This window comes from Vicugna pacos, chromosome 3 (genome assembly GCF_048564905.1).
Source record: "Vicugna pacos chromosome 3, VicPac4, whole genome shotgun sequence".
NCBI classification, from domain to species: domain Eukaryota; kingdom Metazoa; phylum Chordata; class Mammalia; order Artiodactyla; family Camelidae; genus Vicugna; species Vicugna pacos.
In genome coordinates, this window is record NC_132989.1 from 81269781 (window position 1) to 81290633 (window position 20853).

General features: G+C 39.0%; 1 protein-coding gene across 8 annotated transcripts in view; it reads left to right on the forward strand.

Annotated features, from left to right (window-relative positions):
• The window catches only part of LOC140695678 (endogenous retrovirus group K member 7 Gag polyprotein-like), a 448384-nt gene that overhangs the window by 401576 nt on the left and 25955 nt on the right, over window positions 1-20853 (forward strand). For 7 of the 8 annotated variants that reach the window (XM_072958636.1, XM_072958638.1, XM_072958640.1 and 4 more), the window contains one exon: window positions 10965-12986. In XM_072958636.1, the coding sequence (XP_072814737.1) occupies window positions 11139-12986 (1848 nt within the window). In that variant the 5' untranslated portion in view covers window positions 10965-11138. Of the gene's footprint in view, window positions 1-10964; window positions 12987-20853 lie in introns of those variants that run through there. The other variant, XR_012071449.1, reaches the window with a different exon arrangement.

A 20853-nucleotide genomic window follows, 5' to 3' on the forward strand; every position in this document is an offset into this window, starting at 1 on the left:
TTTGCAGATGCGACTAATTTAAGGATCTTGAGGTGAGGAGACGATCCTTAGTTATCCAGGTAGGCTTTAAATATAATCATAAAAGGTCTTACAAGAGAGAGGCAAAAAGGTGAGAGATGGAAGAAGGCAACGTGACAACAGATGTAGAAACTGGTTTGATGTGGCCACAAGCCAAGGAATGCTGGTAGCCTGTAGGAGCTGGGGGAGGAAAAGAATGGAGTCCTACCGGCAACTCAGAAGGAATCAAGCCTACCAACATCTTGATTTTAGCTCTAAAATAATAATTTTGAGCTTCTGACCTCCAGGACTATAGGGGAATACATTGATGCTATTTTAAACTACTAAGTTTGTGGTAATTTGTTACAGAGGCAATGTAAACATTTCCCATCTGTAAACATATTTATAAAAATCTTGAGCTTTTTACCATCCCCTGAATCTATCCTGTACTTACATTGTTCTTGCTTTTTTGTGTATGCTTTTCCCACTCACTTCTCCCCACCTCCCCCACTATTGCTCTTCTCATGTCTTTTCCACCCAGAAGATTCCTACTTATCCTCTGAGAAGGATGACCAGAACTTATAAGATATGATCTGTCAGTGGAAAAAGGAGTTGTAAGACTCCTTTAAAACCTTGTAGTCCTTTAGCTCATGAAAAGGACTCTGAGCTAACTATATATGTATGTTGTTTCATCCAAGAAGTGTACCCTAGAAATATTTTTATTGGAGAAAAATTACTGGGAGCAAACTTTCTTTTTTCCACGTGCCTATTGCCAAATTTCTGTCTCTGGTCTACCTTCACCACACTGTTTCTAGAAATGGCACTGATGACTGTGATCTGACATGACCCTTTGACTCATCCAGATGGTGGAAAATGCCTCCCTCCCAAAAGCCCACACGAGTTTTCTACATGTCAGTGGGCAGAATCTCTTAGCGCTCAGGGTGTCACCAAGAGTGAAGGGCACATCGGCCTGGCAGGTGGGCGAAATTAATTAATACTGAGGTTAATGTTTAAGGCTAATGGCAATTATTTGACTTCTAATAGTGATATTTTATAGCTACCTAGTATCATTCACTCTATTTTTAATATAATTTTAAAAATGTACAACATCAAATTTACCATCCTATTCACTCTTTTTGAGACTATGTTTTTGAGTCCTGGAGTGTGAAAATAGTAGAATAACCATGGCACCAAACCTTCTTGCTGAACCATCAACACTGACTTTTGAAGAGAGGTTTGAATGTCTTTGAAATTCTTACCGCAAAGCTCTTCAAAACCCAATGTGATCATTAGCAAGGTGGTTATTGGACATTGGAGATATATTGCTGGGGATTTTTGTGTTCTGGTTCTCACTTTGCACCAAAGGTAGAATCTGACAGTGAAAGGAAATGCTGCTAGTCTCTCATGGAAAATGACTGCTTTACCAAATAACAGCACAGATGAAAGGTGAGGCAGTTTATCACTGATACGTAGATCTCAGTGGGTGTAAACTCCGTTAAAAGTATATTGGGGAGAGACACTGTGTACAGACCTGGGTACAGACATTCCTTTTGCCAAATCTGGAGATGATTTCTAATCACAGTGACACTTTCAGGAAAGTCAGATGCTTGATACAGAGATGTTTTTTTTGGTGGTGACAACCATGGCTTATTACAAAAAGATGTCGTATTAAGTTTTCTGCTCACTTACCTGCAAAGACATAAAGACTGCAAAAAGAAGACCTGCAGTTCTTCAAAATGTGCAGTATAGATTTCAAAGAGGAATGTAGTTTTTCGTTTTGAGGTGTTCTAAACAGCAGCCAAGTTTCACAAGCAATATCTTTTGCTTTACATCATCATTTAAAAGGACCCATGACAACATAGCAAAGGGAGAAACTCATATATTTTTTAAATCAGATTTTTTAAGTGACAACTCTGTGGCAAGCTCTATGCCAGGCGCTTCTCTTATGTCATCTCATTTACTTCTCCCAACTCTCTTACACAGCAAGTTATCCCCAATTGTACAGTTGAAGAAAACAGCTCAGAGAGGTTTAGTGATTTGTCCAGAAAGAGTACGATTTGAACACAGGTCTTTAATATTCTAAAGCCCACAATGTGTTTTATATCACAGCAAAGTAAGATATCATGAGAATAAGCATCTTTCCTATTTGGAACAAATGAATCTCTGTAAACTGTCTCACCCTTTTATGTTGCAGAATGGCCCAGAAAATAGTGTTTTGAGGTCATCAGAGGGAAGTTAAAAATAGTATTGTAGTTCTAGAGATAAATACATGCTAGAGAAATAGAAATGGTGTGGTAAGTTTTACGAAAGTAAAAAGCCTGAATTATTCAGTGTGACTATACACAATTGATCAAATTAAATGGATAAATGTCAACTTACTGTAGTTTAACAGGGAATAGATTTATATTCTTTCCAATAAGTCATTAATTCTACTGGTACCATCTTCAAAAGCATCATCATTTTTCTTAAATATAGTTTAATCCATAATAAGATTTTACTGTATTTCCCCAAATTACCAAATTCTTCTATTTCCAAAGCTCTATTAAAAAGATAATTTATCATGTCTTTCACTAACCAACTGATAATAAAATACTTCATTATAGCTTCTCAAGATAATAGCTAGTAAATAAAGCTGATTTTATTATTCTTACTTATAATTTGTTTTAACTTCACTGATAGTCTATTGTATGGTATTTCCTACATATGTAATTGCATCAGGTTTTGACCATTTTTTCTGAGCTAAATTCACTATTTTAACCTGTAGTGAATGATCAATAGTTTCTCTCTCTCTCTAACACACTATTTGCTTTTATCTACCCTCATTATAGATCCAGATTTGGTACAATTTGGATAGGTATTTTAGTACAGTAATCCCCCTTTATCTGCAAGAGGTACTTTCCAAGACCCCAAGTGGATGCTTGAAACTGTGGATGGTACTAAACGTATAAACACGATGTTTTTTCCTATGCATACATACCTTTGATCAAGTTTAATTTATAAATTAGGCACAATAAAAGATTAATAACAATAACTAATTAACAAATTGGACAATTACAGCAATATATTGTAATCAGAGTTATGTGAGTGTGGTCTCTCTCTCAAGCTCTTGTATTACACTCTACTTACCCTTTTTGTGATGATATGAAATGATAAAACCCCTACATGGTGAGACGACATACGGGTGAGGTAGGGATTGTCAAGTATTGTTAGGCCACTACTGACCTTCTGATGATATGTCAGAAGGAGGATCATCTGCTTTGGATGATCCTGGATCATTGAGCTATGATGCTGTTGATGGCTGAATGTCAAGAACAGACGATGTCCGATGTCTGTGTTGGAAATCCTGGACAGGACAGAGCGGGATAGTACCAGATTTTATCATGCTACTCGGAATAGCATGCAATTTAAAACTTATGAATTGTTTATTTATGGAATTTCAGTTTAATATTTTTGAACCTCGGTTGACCACAGGTAACTAAAACTGCAGAAAGTGAAACCACAGATAAGAGAGATGACTGTAGTTAAATATTCTTACCATACATATCTTACAATTTTAATGTAGAATTTCAGTAAAAAGCTCACTGGCTTAGCAGCAGGTAAAAAGTTTGACTGAAACTGTACATAAACTTTTTATTTTTCCACGAGGCAGGGTTAGCTGACTGAAATCTACTTTGGCTTTGATTCAAGCACAGACTTGAATCTGGGCTTCTGACTGCTGCTGTTTTGAATTTTTGTAGCAGCCTGCAGGCTTGCACCAATTTTTTGGCCCCTGTGATTTCCTGGCTCTTGTTTCGATTTACTCTACAATGGCAGGATGTGATGGGAACTGATGTGGTGGCAGAATAAAGGAAAGCAAATAGCCCCTGTAAAGTTTAATTTCCTTTAAGATCTATTTGCCACATGAAAGACTTAAACATTTTGTTCATAATTAATGTTTGTTAAATCAAAAATCTTCTGGTATCTATGGGATAAAGCAGTTTCTTTAATTATGGGTGGTAACCTTCCCTACCTCTTTCTTCATATAAATTTGATGTAAGATGGTTAAAATGCCTTAAAAGATGCCATAAAAAGATGCTAAAGACTTCAAAGACGATATATAACTGAATATAAGGAAATACTCTCTTTTTTCAGAAATAAAATGTAAAGAGTTCTGAGTTGTCCACTATATTTTTATGTTCTACATCCATTTTCAACAAAGCATTGAATTTTAAGATGCCATATTATCTGTGTATAAGATATGTGGAGTGTATTCATTTAAAAATTATATAGCTATTTAAGGTTTGGTTTATACTGATTTCAAAGCTTGACTATATATTTTTCACCTGAATATAGGAATGACTGTTTTGTTAGAAGTATCTGATTTACTGCTTTTAGCTCCATTGATCCTGGTTATTAACCTAGTTTTTAACACAGTTTTGGTCATGGTTATTGAGGGAAAGTTTGTGCAATTAGGGCTTTAGAATAGGGGATTTCATTAGATCAGTTGCCCTTGACTCCTACCCAGTGCTTCAACCAAGCACTGTAGACAATAATGGGTGATGGTTGGAACGATTATATAACCTCCATTTATGGGTCTAAGAGCTCCTTGGTGCATATACCTGGATTGACTAAGGATTTTAGGTAGCCAAAAAGTGGAGACTATAATTCATAGTATGAGAAATTTCCACATCGCTGAGGATAACGCTGGGACTTCCATCCCCCTCTGACACATAGAGAACTCACCTCATCCACCGTATCCTCACTGTTACTACCACTGCCACAAACACTGTACCCTCCCTCATCCAACTTCAACAATAGCCTTCAGTTTACCTAATTGGTGCCGTAGAATTCTTAATGGATTAACAGTCGTCCTAGCCACAAAAGAAACTTCAGTTCAGTGGGAAGGACAGATATGTACCCAGTCAGTTATACTGGGAAGCAGAGTGTGTTTAACATACCAAAATAGATCAAGTACAATAGACACTTAGAGAAGGGAGAGGGTAGTCTAACTGAAGGGAATGGGGAAGATTTCATGGAGAAGTTGCCAAAAGCTTGGCCTTTAAAAAAAGACAAAGGTTTATTTACTCAGCAAATTAACATATGTTAAGTATCCAGAATGCAGAGATCATGGGAAGGGCACGCTGGGCAGAGATAGTATTGAGAGCAAAGATAAGAGGTAAAAAATACATATATATAGAGAGAGAGTCTGTAGATTGTTGAGTCATGGAGAGTTCCTAATGCAAAGAATTGTGGGAGGAAAGGGATGATTGAGGATTATAAACTAGGAATATCAATCAGGGGCATTTTATGGGATGTGCTCATTTTTATACTAAGAGATTGAGATTATTATCTGCAGTCAGTGGCAACCATGGTAGTTTCTGAGTTGGGGAATAAAATAGAGCTATGATTTAGGATGGATGGATTGGAAGGAAGGAACAATTATACTGAGGAAGACCAATTATAAAAGTTTAACAATATTTTAGGCAGACAAGGAAGGATGTCTGACCCAGGGTAGTGGCTATAGAAACAAAGGACTGATTTGAAGAATTTTGCCAAAGTGTCTGTTGAGGGGAGGGGGAGAAACATAGAAGACAGAGGAAAGAAAAAAGAATTCTTCAAAAGCTGCCAGCCTGACAGAGATAAGGAGCAGAGGAAGAGGGTCTGGCTTTGAAGGATGATGTTGTGCTTGGGCAGATAGAGCATGAGAGATGAGAAAAAGACTTAAGGGTCCTCTGCTTAGAAATGAGTGATAGTTGTCCATCGATAGATGAATGGATAAAGAAGATGTGAAATATACACACACACACACATACACACATACACACACAATGGAATACTACTTATAAAATAGAATGAAATAATGCCATTTGCAGCAACATGGATAGACCTAGATATGATCATACTAGGTGAAGTAAGTCAGAAAGAGAAAGACAAATGTCATATGATATCACTTATATGTGGAATCTTAAAAAATGATACAAGTGAACTTATTTATAAAACAAACAGACTCACAAACAAAGAAAATAAACTTATGGTTACCAAAGGGAAAGTGGTGGGGTGGGTAGACAGAGGGATAAATTAGAAGTTTGGGATTAACATATACACACTACTATATATAAAATAGGTAAACAACAAGGACCTACTATATAGGACAAGGAACTATATTCAATATTTTGCAATAACCTATAATGGAAAAGAATCTAAAAAGGAATATATATATATATACACATACATATATATATACACACATACACATACACACACATAGGTATAATTGAATCACTTTGCTGTATACCTTAAACTAACAAAACATTGTAAGTTTATTATACTTCAATAAAAAATAAATTTTAAATATTTAAAAAATAAAAAAGGATTAAATAAATGTTTGATTCCAAATTACAAAAGAAAGAAAGAAAGAGAGAAAGGGGGAAAGAAAGAAAAAAGGAAATGACAACTGAGGCTATGAAAGGAGAAGAAATATCAGGGATAGAATATAGAGCATAGATCTTCCAAATTTTCTAACTCATTCATGTACCCAGAATTACAGAGGAGACCACAATTTTAACCCAGCTTCTTTGGTGGCATAACTGAAAGTGTAACATATCTTTAGTATCATGTGTTTTCTTTTGAATATGTCTAGACTCTTTCTTCTACTCCATGATCTAGTCATACTTCAATTTCTTCCTGATTCATTTATTAATGGGCAAGATTGCGCTGTACTGAGATTCACTGATTCAATCAACAGTCCTTTACTGAATGCTCTAGACACGATTTCAGGCACTGGGGATATGCCTATAATGCAAACAGGCAAAGCCCATCTTGGAGCTTACAGTCCAGTGAGAGGGAGACCAACAACGTGCAACTGATTCAATAAATGGACAGAATAGTTCAGAAAATAAGTCCTAGGATGGAAGCAAAGCATAATGATGAAGTCAGTGGGAGTTGGGGAATGAGAGGATGTGGCCTAAGAAGGTTTTGAATAACTAGAGGGATCCAGTTGAACTAAGAGCTGGGGACCAAGTCACTTGGGCCAAAAAATCCCACATGTAAAGGGCTTCAGATGTGAGGAAGCTACTTTGGAGAACAAAAAGAGGGTAAGGAATTCTGGTCCAGAATGAAATTGAAAGAATGAAGAGGGGCTTGGCAGACCATGCCCAGAAGTGAATTTTCTTTTAAATGCCCCAGCAAATATTGAGGACTTGAAGCAAGGGGATTAGTGATAAGATTTCGATTTTTAAATGATTCCTCTGCCTGCTGTGTGGCAAATGGGTTGCTTGGGCCAGAAGTAAGAACTGAGAAAACAGCTGAAGGGGATGGCTGATGGAGTCATGTCGGTGTGGGGGGAAAGTAATGACTAAAAGATGAGTCCTTAGGTTTTAGTCATTGAGTTTATCATGTTCGTGTATAATTGGATTGAATTAAAGACAGCTAATTGTGTACCCTGGATTCAGCATACCTATACTTTTTCTTCTCTGACTTGGTATTACCTTATTCTTAGGAAACATTCACAAATCCATGTGAATAATTTTTAGAGAATAATTTTTAAAAATGAGCTGTGTATAAGGGAGCACGTCAGAATCACGAAGGGAAAGATGATACCATGTTGTCAGGCTGTCTTGCCAAAAATTTCAGTGAGTTCACTCTGCTTGTTGAGTTGTTGGCTCACTTGCCTACTTGTGTATTAGGAGACAAAGAGTCTCTAATCCACTGGTTAGGTTTTTTTACACTCCCATGAAGATATTCAGAAAGGACATTTTCAATGAAGAAGTATGAATAATGAATGATCTTTGTTTTGTGACTAATGCTGTATTTTTTTGTCACACGCAAATGACTGAGCCTCAGATTATTCCCATTATGATATCTCAATGTAAACTCTCAAACTTCTATTCCATGTTGCAATTTGTCACACTTTATAAAAACGGTTACCACGATTTTACCTTGCAACAGTTGAATAAGGAGGTACAAATGTTGGGGGCAAATCTGCTAAAATAAATAATCCCATGTGACCCACAATTTGTTAGAAGTGTGGACAGTAAATTAACTCATAATATTCAGGTTTTTGGTTTGTTTTATCATGATATTTTTGTTATTCCATGGAAATAAACTAATTTAAGGCTAAAATACAACATTCTAACCATGAGTACTATTTTTTGCTTGAGTAAGAATGCATTTGGGTAGTATTATAAACTTTCTAAGTCTCTTCTCATTGTATTACAATTTTATCTGAAATGAAGAATATTCAAAATACTGTATTTTGCAAAATTATCCAGTTATTACTAAGTTGTTGAACAGCCTGAGAAAAATCAAGGGAAAAAAAAAACATTTGAATCCATCTCTTGGTAAATGCAAATATTATAAGGATGAGATGATGTCTGTTTTATTCAGAGTCGAATCCCCATGGTCTAGCATAGTGGTTGGCACAGTAGGAGCTTGAAATATTTTGGAGGAAAGAATAAAATCATTGGTTGCTGGCATAGTCAAGGACATAATGTCTTTGACGCATATTAGTGCTTCCAAAGGCTTACTCAATGCAGATCTGAGCCCAACATTTTTTCCAAGTCAACATCCTGCTTACTAACATGCTTGTATCTTGTTGAAAATTTATTTGTCAGTTCTACCTTCAAGTATTTTGGCACATAATGTGCCTCGACAGACTACAAGCACAGATGACTAAGAAAGTAGTTATATCATTCATGTTTGTGCTTTCATCCTAATAGTAGGTAAAAATCCAGTTTATCTTCAGATTCTTGATTATTCAGTAATGGCTTGCCTTGCAAAAATACACTTTGTCATCTCTACTGCCTCTTTTTGAATCGAAACAGATTCAACCGACCCTGTCACGGCATGCTCCACCAAAATGCCCTTGTCTCGGGAGTTCCACCTCCCACAGGGATTCTGAAACTAACCTTGATGATGCGTCAAGCCATTTTTTTCTCTTGCCTGTTTGATTGTGCTTTTGAAGCATTGCTCCCAGCCAAGATTTCCCTTCTTAGCTTTTTAACTTTCAAACTGTTTTCAAAATTGGTTTAATATTATGTGTTCAATGAGATGTTTTCATGGAGCTATTTCTCAGAATTTTTCCATTCAGTAGCCATCAAGACAGGCTCATTTGCATCTCCAGAGTGACTGAAAACTTTTTTTTTTTAAATGAGCATCAAAACGTGCTTTACAAATTTGTGGCCAACTGCAGTGCTCACTTCGAGTTCTCTAGTTGTGGCTGGGGACTGTGCTCTGTTATTTTGAGCCATCAGATTCGCTATGATGCACCCTCTGCTTCAAGATTGTTCTACATTTCCCTTATCTTTTGTGTTTTTCACCATTTACACGCTTTTTTCGACCACCTCTTATTATTTCCAATTAATTTAAAATGAATATATTTTTGAAACAATAAATAGTGACACTGAGTTTTCTAAAGTCTGCATCTCTAGACCTGTCACTGTTTTCAGACTAACTTCTGAAATGTAACACAACATAGTTTCATGTTTGTGAATAGTGCATTTGTCCAAGTCCAATTGTGGCAGGAAGCTTAACCAACCTCTGGGAGCCCAAGGTCGTGTGTGTGTGTGTGTGTGTGTGTTCAATCTAAAATAAAATTAAGAAAACACAATAGTTTGTTTTTTTAAAAAAACTTGTTTTTTCCAAAAAAAGTGACCCACTCTTCTAGAGAAGCACTCATCGTCCTGTGCTCAGTGGGCTGTGTGTGCCATCTGTGAGTGCATCATAATGCATCAGTTCACTGATCCAGCTATAGTGAGAGTGGCACTTGGTTCTCCAACATCTTTAAAGTACCACATTTTCCAGTCATTCATTGCATATGAGTATGTACTATTTATGGGGTTAAAAAATAAAATTTGCTGACCTGGAATATTAGAATTCTGCTTGTGTATCTAAGGGTGCTTTAGCGAAATATACCAATACAGTAACTAATGTTCAAACATACCTTGTTCTTCTCGAGGCTGTAGATGTGCTTTTGCACACTGCACAGCCTTGTAACGCATCCCAGCATGAGATGCAGAGAGAGGAAAGCCGAATCTCAGGAAACACATTGACTACGGAATGGGGGGATGGAAAGGACCCGAGAATCAGAGGAAGAAATCTGGGAGGTAACAGGAAATTCAGGAGCATCCAGAGTGATACAGCATGGAGCAGGAAGAAGTGTTTAAAATGAAAGCAGTGGTGGGTGGAGAAATGAAGAAAGATAAGAACAGAAACAGGCCATATGAGCTGAAGTCTAGGAAATTATTGATGTGGGGGCTGCAGCTGAAATTACTAGGAGTTAATGAGTCAGGAAGCTATGAGCAAGTTGAACAGTAAATATAAACCACTCTTTCATGCGGGGAGCCGCTCGTGACGGAGGGCTGCCGAGCACAAAACTTGGGCGTAAAACCCCAAAGTGCAGGGCGCCAGGCTCTGAGATTGAAGCTGCCGAGCACAAAGGTTGGGCCTAAACTCCCACAGTGCGGGGCGCCCGGCTCAAAGGTCAATTGAGTCAGAACAATCTCTGTCCCGCCACACCTTTTACTAAAGAATGCACCAGGTGCGCCTATGCCTGAGGAAATACCCTTGAGCTACTAAGTCACAAAGGACCTTCAGAGGGAGAGATACAGTTGGCACACAAATCAGTAATCTATTTAGAGAACAATCACCTGAGCTAAATATACACGAGTCACGATGTTAGCCTAGAGGAACAATGTCTTAGCTTATCATCTTGGTTCCAGGAACTCTTAATCTTAGTTTTACAAGAACTGTAAACAATAATGATGTCTGTAACAATATACAAGTTAATGGTTTTAGTACACGCCTTAAAACAATACCTTTGCCTCCAGGCAGGAATGTATGAGCTAATCGGTTAAAATCATATAAATTGACTGCAAGAAATAAACTCGTCGTTCACTCTTGACCTAGCATCTTGCGGGCTAGAGTGAGACCCTCTCAACCCCAACTTTTCTTGTCTTGCTGTCTCTTTGTTACGTCTTTCCTTTTCTCAGTCCTGCAGCACAGATTTCTGGACCTGATCGATTGTCGGCTGGCTCCGACAAGTGGCGCCCGAACAGGGACCTGAAATCTGGAAGGAGTTTGCTGCAGCGACCGCCGCGGAAGAGAACGGAGAGCTCTCGGATTTAAAGTGAAAGTAAGTTTCCGCGGGGAGTGTATTTGAGAGTATGGGACAAAATAATAGTAAAGGTTTATTTGTACAGATACTTAGAGTGATGTTAAAGGAAAGGGGAATTCAGGTCTCGAAACAATGTTTAGAACAATTTCTTGTTTTTGTAAAAGAAATCTGTCCTTGGCTTCCAGAGCAGGGTACTGTTAATTTAGAAACTTGGAAGGTTGTTGGAGTTCGCCTAAGAGACTATTATACTGCCAATGGTCCAAATAAAATGCCAGCTACTATACTTCCTTTATGGCTACTAATTAGAGATTGCCTCGACCCAGCCACTGAGGGAGAGAAATTTGATACTGTGAAAATAGAAAATATTGAGCCCTCTGCTCCTACTTATCCAGATGTTAAAGAAATTCCTTATGCTCCTCCTGCAGTAAATGCAACCGATGGTCCTTTTGATTCAGAACTAGATCCAGCTGATCAAGAGGAGTTAGAGGATCAAGCTGCCCGTTACCACAAGGATGAAGATCCTTGGGGCATCTTTTTTGAGGAAAATAAAACTTTTGACATGTCTAAATTTAAAGATATTATTACGGAATGTGTTCAACAGAATCTTTCTAAGAAGGAGCAGAAAAAGCCGCCAATAATTTCGTCTCCTCCTCCTAGTTATTCTCCACAGGAGGAGAAGGCATCAAAATTTGTTGTTTTAAGTCCTTTACAAAAGGCTTTGCAACAAGCTAGTAAAGAAGGAGAACACATTCCTGGTTTTTCTTTAGTATATCCAGTCCTTGAGGATGCCCAACAGCAGAGATACTATGAAACTATTCCTTTTAAACAATTAAAAGAATTAAAAATGGCTTGTGCTCAATATGGACCTACTGCGCCTTTTACACAAGCCATTGTTGAAAGTTTAGGAAATCAATATTTACCTCCAAATGATTGGAAGCAAGTGGCACGTGCCTGCCTATCTGGTGGAAATTATCTACTTTGGAAATCAGAATTCTATGAAAATTGTGCAGCTACAGCTAGTATTAATCAGAGACAGGGCATCCAAGTTACATTAGAGCAATTAACTGGAGAAGGACAATATCAAGACACTCACTCACAATTGGGTTATTTGCCTGGTGCCTATCCTCAGATAAATGCAGCAGCGTTAAGAGCATGGAGAAAGCTGCCCAATTCTGAGAATAAAACTGAAGATTTGTCCAAAATTCGGCAGGGACCTGACGAGCCATACCAAGACTTTGTTGCTCGCCTTATGGAAACTATTGGTAAAGTGATAGGAGACGAGCAAGCAGGATTGGTTTTGGCTAAGCAATTAGCTTATGAGAATGCTAACTCTGCTTGTCAGGCCGCTCTAAGACCATACCGAAAAAAGAGTAATTTAGCTGATTTCATACGAATCTGTGCTGACATAGGACCATCCTATGTCCAAGGAATTGCTTTAGCTGCAGCTTTACAAGGAAAAACAGTTAAAGAGGTTTTGTTCCAACAAAACCGCCCAAAGAGAAATTTTCAAGGAACTTCCAGGGTAGCTGGCCCTCCTGGTAGTTGTCATGCATGTGGACAACTGGGGCATCGAGCAAATCAATGTCCTAAAAGAGGGCAACAACCGCCTGGTCAAGATATATTAGTAACCAGTCCTGGTTTATGTCCAAAATGTAAAAAAGGAAAACACTGGGCTAAAGATTGCAGATCTAAGACTGATATAAATGGACAACTTCTGAACCAGGGAAACTGGGTGAGGGGCCAGCCCCAGGCCCCGAAACAATGTTACGGGGCAATTCAGGAGACCTCTCAGGTCAGCCACAACCCGTTTCTTCCAGACCAAGTATTTCAGACCTCTATAGAGCAACCCCAGGGAGTGCAGGATTGGACCTCTGTGCCACCACCTACACAGTATTAACCCCAGAAATGGGAATGCAAGCCCTCCCTACTGGAATTTATGGGCCTTTGCCTCCCAGTAGTGTAGGATTATTATTAGGGCGTAGCAGTACAACTATGAAAGGGCTACTTGTTGCTCCAGGAGTGATTGACTCTGATTTTGAAGGAGAGATCAAGGTAATGGCTCACTCTCCTCGAACGATAACGGCCATTCCTGCAGGCCAACGTATTGCTCAATTAATCTTGTTACCTACTCTTACTGTTGGAAAGAACAAGTCTAATTTTAAAAGAGGTACTGCAGGTTTTGGTTCCTCTGATGCTTATTGGGTTCAACAGATAAGCGATCAGAGACCTGAGTTAACTTTAGAGATTCAAGGCAAAAAATTTAAAGGCATTCTAGATACTGGAGCAGATATTTCTGTAATTGCTGCTTCCCACTGGCCTGAACACTGGCCAAGGCAAATTGCTCTCTCTATGTTACAAGGAATTGGCCAGTCTCATAATCCAGAACAAAGTTCCGCTTTTCTTTCCTGGAAAGATGAGGAAGGACATTCTGGGATATTTCAACCATATATCCTTCCAAATTTGCCTGTTAATTTATGGGGAAGAGATATTATGTCAAACATGGGAGTATTTTTGTATAGTCCTAATCCTACGATTTCTCACCAATTGCTGTCACAAGGACTATACCCAAATCAAGGCCTAGGAAAACACAAACAGGGAATTACTCAACCTTTGCAGGTTAAAGGAAAGAGAGATAGAAAAGGCTTAGGGCATTTTTAATGGGGGCCTTTGATCATCCTGCAGCTCATGCAGACCCTATCGTATGGAAATCCGATCAGCCTGTGTGGGTTCCTCAATGGCCCCTTTCTCAAGAGAAAATTGCCGCTGCGAAACAATTGGTGCAGGAACAATTGGACAGCGGACATATTGCTCCTTCTAATTCGCCTTGGAATTCTCCTATATTTATTATAAAAAAGAAATCTGGTAAATGGAGATTGTTGCAAGATTTACGTAAAGTAAACGAAACTTTGGAATTGATGGGTTCTTTACAACCTGGTTTGCCTACTCCTATGGCGATTCCTGAAGGAACTTATAAGATTATTATTGATTTAAAAGATTGTTTTTATACTATTCCTCTATATCCTGATGATTGCAAGAGATTTGCATTTAGTGTTCCTTCTACAAATTTCAAGGAACCTATGCAACGTTATCACTGGCTGGTTTTGCCTCAGGGTATGGCAAACAGCCCCACCTTATGTCAAAAGTTTGTTGCTAGAGCGTTACAGCCTATTCGTCTGAAATACCCAGACGTTTATTTGATTCATTATATGGATGATATTTTAATTGCTCACTCTCAAGAAGGTTATTTATTAACTGTATTTGATCAAATGTTGATTTCTTTAAAAACTTTTGGCCTTCAGATTGCTGATGAAAAGGTTCAGCGATTTTGTCCATATGCATATTTGGGATTCCGTTTACATAATTTTACTTTTCAAACACAAAAGATTCAGCTACGTACGGATTCCCTCTTAACTTTAAATGATTTTCAGAAGTTTTTGGGCGATATTAATTGGATTCGTCCCTATTTAAAACTTTCAACTGGAACTTTAAAGCCTTTGTTTGACATTCTTAAAGGAGATACTAATCCTCGTTCTCCTAGAAAACTAACCGCTGAAGCTTCTTTGGCTTTACGAGAAGTAGAACAAGCCATTGAAAATCAGCAATGTACTTACTGTGACTATAATCAAGAATGGGGTTTACTTATTCTACCCACTCCTCATATGCCAACTGGAGTGCTTTATCAGCATAGTCCTATGTATTGGATACATATGCATGTGTCCCCTTCAAAAGCTTTAGCTGCTTATCCTGATTTAGTTTGCTCCTTAATTGCTGAAGGACGCTCTGCCTCAACCTTATATTTGGGAAGAGATCCACATTATATTACAGTCCCATACACCGGAGAGCAACAAGCTCATTTGCAACAATTTAATGATTCTTGGGCTCTTGCTCTAGCTCATTTTACAGGGCGCATTACTACCCATTATCCAGCTGATAAATTGGTTCAATTTGCAAAGTTGCATCCATTTCTCTTCCCAAAGAATACTGTTCACTCTCCTCTTTCTTCAGCTATTACCGTATTTACTGATGGATCATCTAATGGTATGGCTGCCTATATTATTAAAGATAAAACAGTATCTTGGCAGACGTCACAAACTTCTGCCCAAATTGTAGAATTACTTGCAGTTCAAGCTGCTTTAATAGCAGTACAGCATATGCCCTGTAATCTTTTTTCTGATAGCCAATATATTATTCGTGCCTTACAAATTTTAGAAACTGTTCCCTTTATTGGCACTGTTAATTCCTATGTCAATCGTTTGTTTTTTGATGTGCAGCTTCTTATCCGCAGTCGTCGTCATCCTTGCTATTTTGGTCACCTACGGGCACACACTAATTTACCTGGCCCTCTTTCTGAAGGCAATGCTAATGTTGACCGAGCTACTCAACTTTTTCCAGCCCTTGAGGCGGCAAAACGATCTCATGCGCTTCACCATCAAAATAGTCATAGCTTGCGGCTGCAATTTAAAATTCCTCGCGAAGCTGCTCGTCAAATTGTAAAAACCTGTTCTGCCTGTCCTACTACAATTTCTGTCCCTCACTATGGAGTAAATCCTCGGGGACTTTTACCTAATCATCTCTGGCAAATGGATGTTACTCATATTAAAGAATTTCGTAACACTCCATTTGTCCATGTCAGCATTGACACTTATTCAGGTTTTATCCATGCTACATTACAAACTGGAGAAGCAAGCAAACATTGTATTAATCATCTTTTGAAATGTTTTGCTGTCATGGGCCAACCTCGTGTGCTGAAAACTGACAACGGCCCTGGCTATACTAGCCGAATGTTTCAACGCTTCTGCCAAACCTTAAAAATAGAGCATAAGACTGGAATTGCCTATAACCCTCAAGGGCAAGGTATTGTGGAGCGCTGTCATCAAACTCTTAAAAACCAAATTCTAAAGTTAAAAAAGGGGGAACTATATCCCCTTACTCCACAAAACTATTTACATCATGCTCTTTTTATTTTAAATTTTTTGACTTATGATATTAAAGGCAATTCAGCTGCTCAACGCTTTTGGAACCAAAAACCCTCTCACCACCCTTTGGTGAGATGGAAGGATCCACTTACTAATCAATGGGCCGGCCCCGATCCAGTTTTAATGTGGGGAAGAGGCCATGTTTGTGTTTTTCCAAAGGATGCCGACACGCCGCGCTGGCTACCGGAAAGGCTGGTACGCCAGACGGAAAAAAGCAATGCTGACCAAACTCCAGCGACTGCAACTTCAACATATGCCAACAAAAACCCAAGTCCAGCAGTTCATTCAACAAGCGGAACAGATAGTGAGGACGACTAAGAATCCACCTGTGTCAAAGATGTTTTTAGTCAAAAAGAAGCAATAGACTTATATCAAAAGGTGCCACCTCAAGCAAGACAGCCAGATTCAGATATTACTGAACGGCTTACAGGACAATTTTACCAAATATGGGACCAACACATGTGGGTTACACCGGAATCTGGACAATTGACAGGCCCAGCGGACATCTGCTGGGAACAACAAGAACAACCATGTGGTTACAATCACATGTCTTTGACTAAAAAGGACTGGAAATATCTGGGGTATATATCCCAGAGATTTTGCAAATGGACTATTGATGTGACTTTTGTTTGTAAAAAACCTTTTGAATGGCCTGGCTTGGACTGGAATAATCCAGGCTATCGTTGGGTTGCACCTAATGGGACAAAATGGCTTTGTGGAATTAATATTTGGCCCTGGTTACCTTGTGGTTGGGTAGGACGTTGTACGTTGGGATTTGTTATAGTACCTGGTAGAATTGTAAAATCTGTACAGGGGGTTCCTGCTAATATGCTCAATTTACATGCTCGATGGACTCGATCAGCATTTAAATGGTATGACTATCTAGCTGCTATTTTTGTCCCTTCCTTAGGAACTGTGGATATTATGACAAAAGTTAATGCTTTGACTAACTTTACTCAGAAAGCTTTGATTGATGTAAAACATGCTGTGGAAGAAATTAATGATGAACAAAAACTTATGAGGAAAGCTGTACTGCAGAATAGAATGGCTCTTGACATTCTCACTGCTGCGCAAGGAGGAACTTGCGCTATTATCAAGGTAGAATGTTGTGTGTTTATTCCTGATTTGTCTGCTAATATTTCTCAGGAAGAATATGGATTCTCCAACGCCTTTCTTACCAGCACAATGGTTTGATTGGTTTAAGAGTGACTGGTGGAAACATGCTCTGGTGATTGTCATAATAATTTTGATCCTGATTTGCATGGCCCTTTGTATACTCTCTTGCTTATCTGAATGTTTGACGCAACGTTTGCTTGCGTTTACTCGTATTCATCGTCCTCAGCCATATAGCACCTAGGCCTTTGTTTAATAAAAGTAAAAGGGGGAGTTGCGGGGAGCCGCTCGTGACGGAGGGCTGCCGAGCACAAAACTTGGGCGTAAAACCCCAAAGTGCAGGGCGCCAGGCTCTGAGATTGAAGCTGCCGAGCACAAAGGTTGGGCCTAAACTCCCACAGTGCGGGGCGCCCGGCTCAAAGGTCAATTGAGTCAGAACAATCTCTGTCCCGCCACACCTTTTACTAAAGAATGCACCAGGTGCGCCTATGCCTGAGGAAATACCCTTGAGCTACTAAGTCACAAAGGACCTTCAGAGGGAGAGATACAGTTGGCACACAAATCAGTAATCTATTTAGAGAACAATCACCTGAGCTAAATATACACGAGTCACGATGTTAGCCTAGAGGAACAATGTCTTAGCTTATCATCTTGGTTCCAGGAACTCTTAATCTTAGTTTTACAAGAACTGTAAACAATAATGATGTCTGTAACAATATACAAGTTAATGGTTTTAGTACACGCCTTAAAACAATACCTTTGCCTCCAGGCAGGAATGTATGAGCTAATCGGTTAAAATCATATAAATTGACTGCAAGAAATAAACTCGTCGTTCACTCTTGACCTAGCATCTTGCGGGCTAGAGTGAGACCCTCTCAACCCCAACTTTTCTTGTCTTGCTGTCTCTTTGTTACGTCTTTCCTTTTCTCAGTCCTGCAGCACAGATTTCTGGACCTGATCGATTGTCGGCTGGCTCCGACACTTTCAAAAGAAGATTGGCATTGAAGTAATGAAGGTAAAAAGCATTGATGCTTAAGAACTTGGAAAAATTAAGAGTTGAGGCAGAGAAAGAATTTAAGGAAGATTGAAAGTAGTATTAGCTAACCATATTTGAGTGCTTACTGTGTACCTGAGAGCATTCTAAATGTTTTAAGTAATTTAACCTTTATAACATACCTATGAGAGAATTACTTCTGTGATTATTCATATTTTGAAGAGACTGCACAGGTGATGATGTCAGGATATAAACTCAGAAGGCTTAGCTCCATAAGCTTGCTGTTAACCACTCCATCATACTACCTCTCTGTGCTGAAGAGAAAGAGACACCCGATGGAGCGCTGATGTCTCTGAGCCGGAATTAGAGTACAGATGCACTGAGGAATCAGCATCAGAAGGAGGAGGAGGAGGAATGAGATGAGGGTGCGGGAGGACTTCACAATCTTGAAAATAGAGAAGAGGGAGAACACATGATGATTGAAGGGTTTCTATTTGGTACAGAAGGAAATATCTTACTAGTTAGAGGACCAGAGAAACAAAAGAGGAGCTTAGGGAGAATAAATGACTTGGTATCATCACTGTGGAGTATGTTATAGGGAGTCAACTGAGGCAGAAATAATGACCAAATAGCAGTGAGGGGCCCACACAGGCAAAGGAAAACATTTGTGGTGGATGCTGTTAGCTTTGCAGCCATAGCAGAGGAGAAGGGAGATGTTGGGGTACGACGGGGAACTGTGAGATCTTAGAGCTGGGATGCTCTGAGAGCTTCAGTTACTGTCCCTGTATTTAATCGAAAGAGATAAGTATGGCAGAAACTTGCTGCCATAACTGGTTTGCACATTTTTTTAGTGTATTACGATTAAAAAAGTCATTTTAAGACCTTATTTAAAATATTATAAAATTCTTGCATCTAGGCCCTCTTCATATGGTCAATTAATTTCCCATCTCTCCTACTTACAATATTTCTCGTGTTACAGAGGCTCAGTACATACAGTGACTTTATTGTTATTCAAAGGATTAGAGGGAAACTAAGGGAGGGGAGGGATGACAGAGGAGTCCCTCTGAAGAATTTTTTCATTCCAGCTTCAAAGTTAAGGCAGTTTTGGAAAAGGAGCTCTTTTTAGGGAGAACAAAGCTGCCAGAACCACTCCCATGATGACTTTTCAAGCTATTCTATCCAGGCTTCTAAACTGGAATCTTTGACAAAACCACAGTGGGAAGACAGTAGCCACCATACAGCTCCAGAAGGAAAGAGATGTTTGGTCCTATTAATTATACAAAAAATATTCAATATTCATCACTGGTATGTGCTTCTTGACAGTGAACTTGAAATAGTCCACCATCAGAGCACATTAAAGACAGTCTATGCCTTAATCGTTTTTTGTGTGTAGAGGGGTGAGGAGTAAGCAGGGAGGAGCAATGTCTAGACTTACAAAAGGGTTAATAACCAGGATGCTTGGTGTATTAGTACTCTTGTACCTATCACAGGGCCCCAGAAAATTGACTTGAAATTTAACTCCAGCCTCTCATGTAGTATGCTAATGAGAATATAAAATTTGCATTCTTCAAATAAATAAACGTACTCACAAATGTGTTATTTTTCTGCATTGGCGGATGGATCACAACCTCAAAACCCCAGTGGATTATTATCCTGAGTGGCTTTGCACAGCCCTCTGCATCCACCCTTGTTTGCCACATACTATAGCACTGCCTGTGCCCTGAGCCTAGGTCTCAAGGTAGCTATAGTGTGACATTTTCCTAGAACAGAGATAGGCAGAATTTAACTGACCTCATTATTCTTGGATTCTCAGAGGCTTCTGTAGCTGTGCCCATTCACTAATACTGTTCTCTTGGGCTGTAAAACTCTGTTCAGTTGTTCTTGTTGCGTGTCACCCAGTGACTCAGTGACAACCGCAGGAGTGCTTCTTGCATTCCAATGACTCCATTCCTAATTTATTGTGACTTAAAGACTCTAGGGCTCAATAGGGTTTTGTGTAAGAGGGCTGAGCTTCCTTTTCCCCTTAGAATGTCTTTGTTTGGGCTTAGCCCTCTTTCTTATTTTGATAAATAGACTTTTAAGTGAAGGCTGAAGCTATAAGATGACCAAATAGCTGGTCTATCTATTAAAAATCCCCCTAAGGTCATTATGTACAGGGAAATGTGATCCCAAATAATTGGTTTGAATGAAAATGGGTGGAGGCTGGCTAATTCCCAGTTACAGGCTGACCTCAAACTGCCCTCAGAGCTAAATCTCTGAGAAAGATTAAGCTCATTTCTAAATTGGGAGAGAGAGTGGTTAGAAGAAAAGTTATTTTACTTACTTAATGCTGTGTAGTGAACCCTAAACTTAGTGGCTTAAAGTGATCATTTACTTTGTCCTCACAATTTACTGGGTCAGATATTTGGGCAGGGATTGGTTGAGTGATTCTTCTATTTCATGTGGTATCAACTTGGCTGCACCTGATGACTTCTGGGCTGGGCTGAAAAGTCTAAGAAGACTTCACTCACATATGTGCTGCTCATGGCTTCTCTGTGTGGCCTCTCTTTCTCTCTCTGTAGTAGTCAGGGCTCTCCAGAGAGACGGACTGATAGGATATGTACACACACACACACACACACACACACACACACATTGATTTTAGAGAATTGACACAAGTGATTGTTGAAGATGGCAATCCA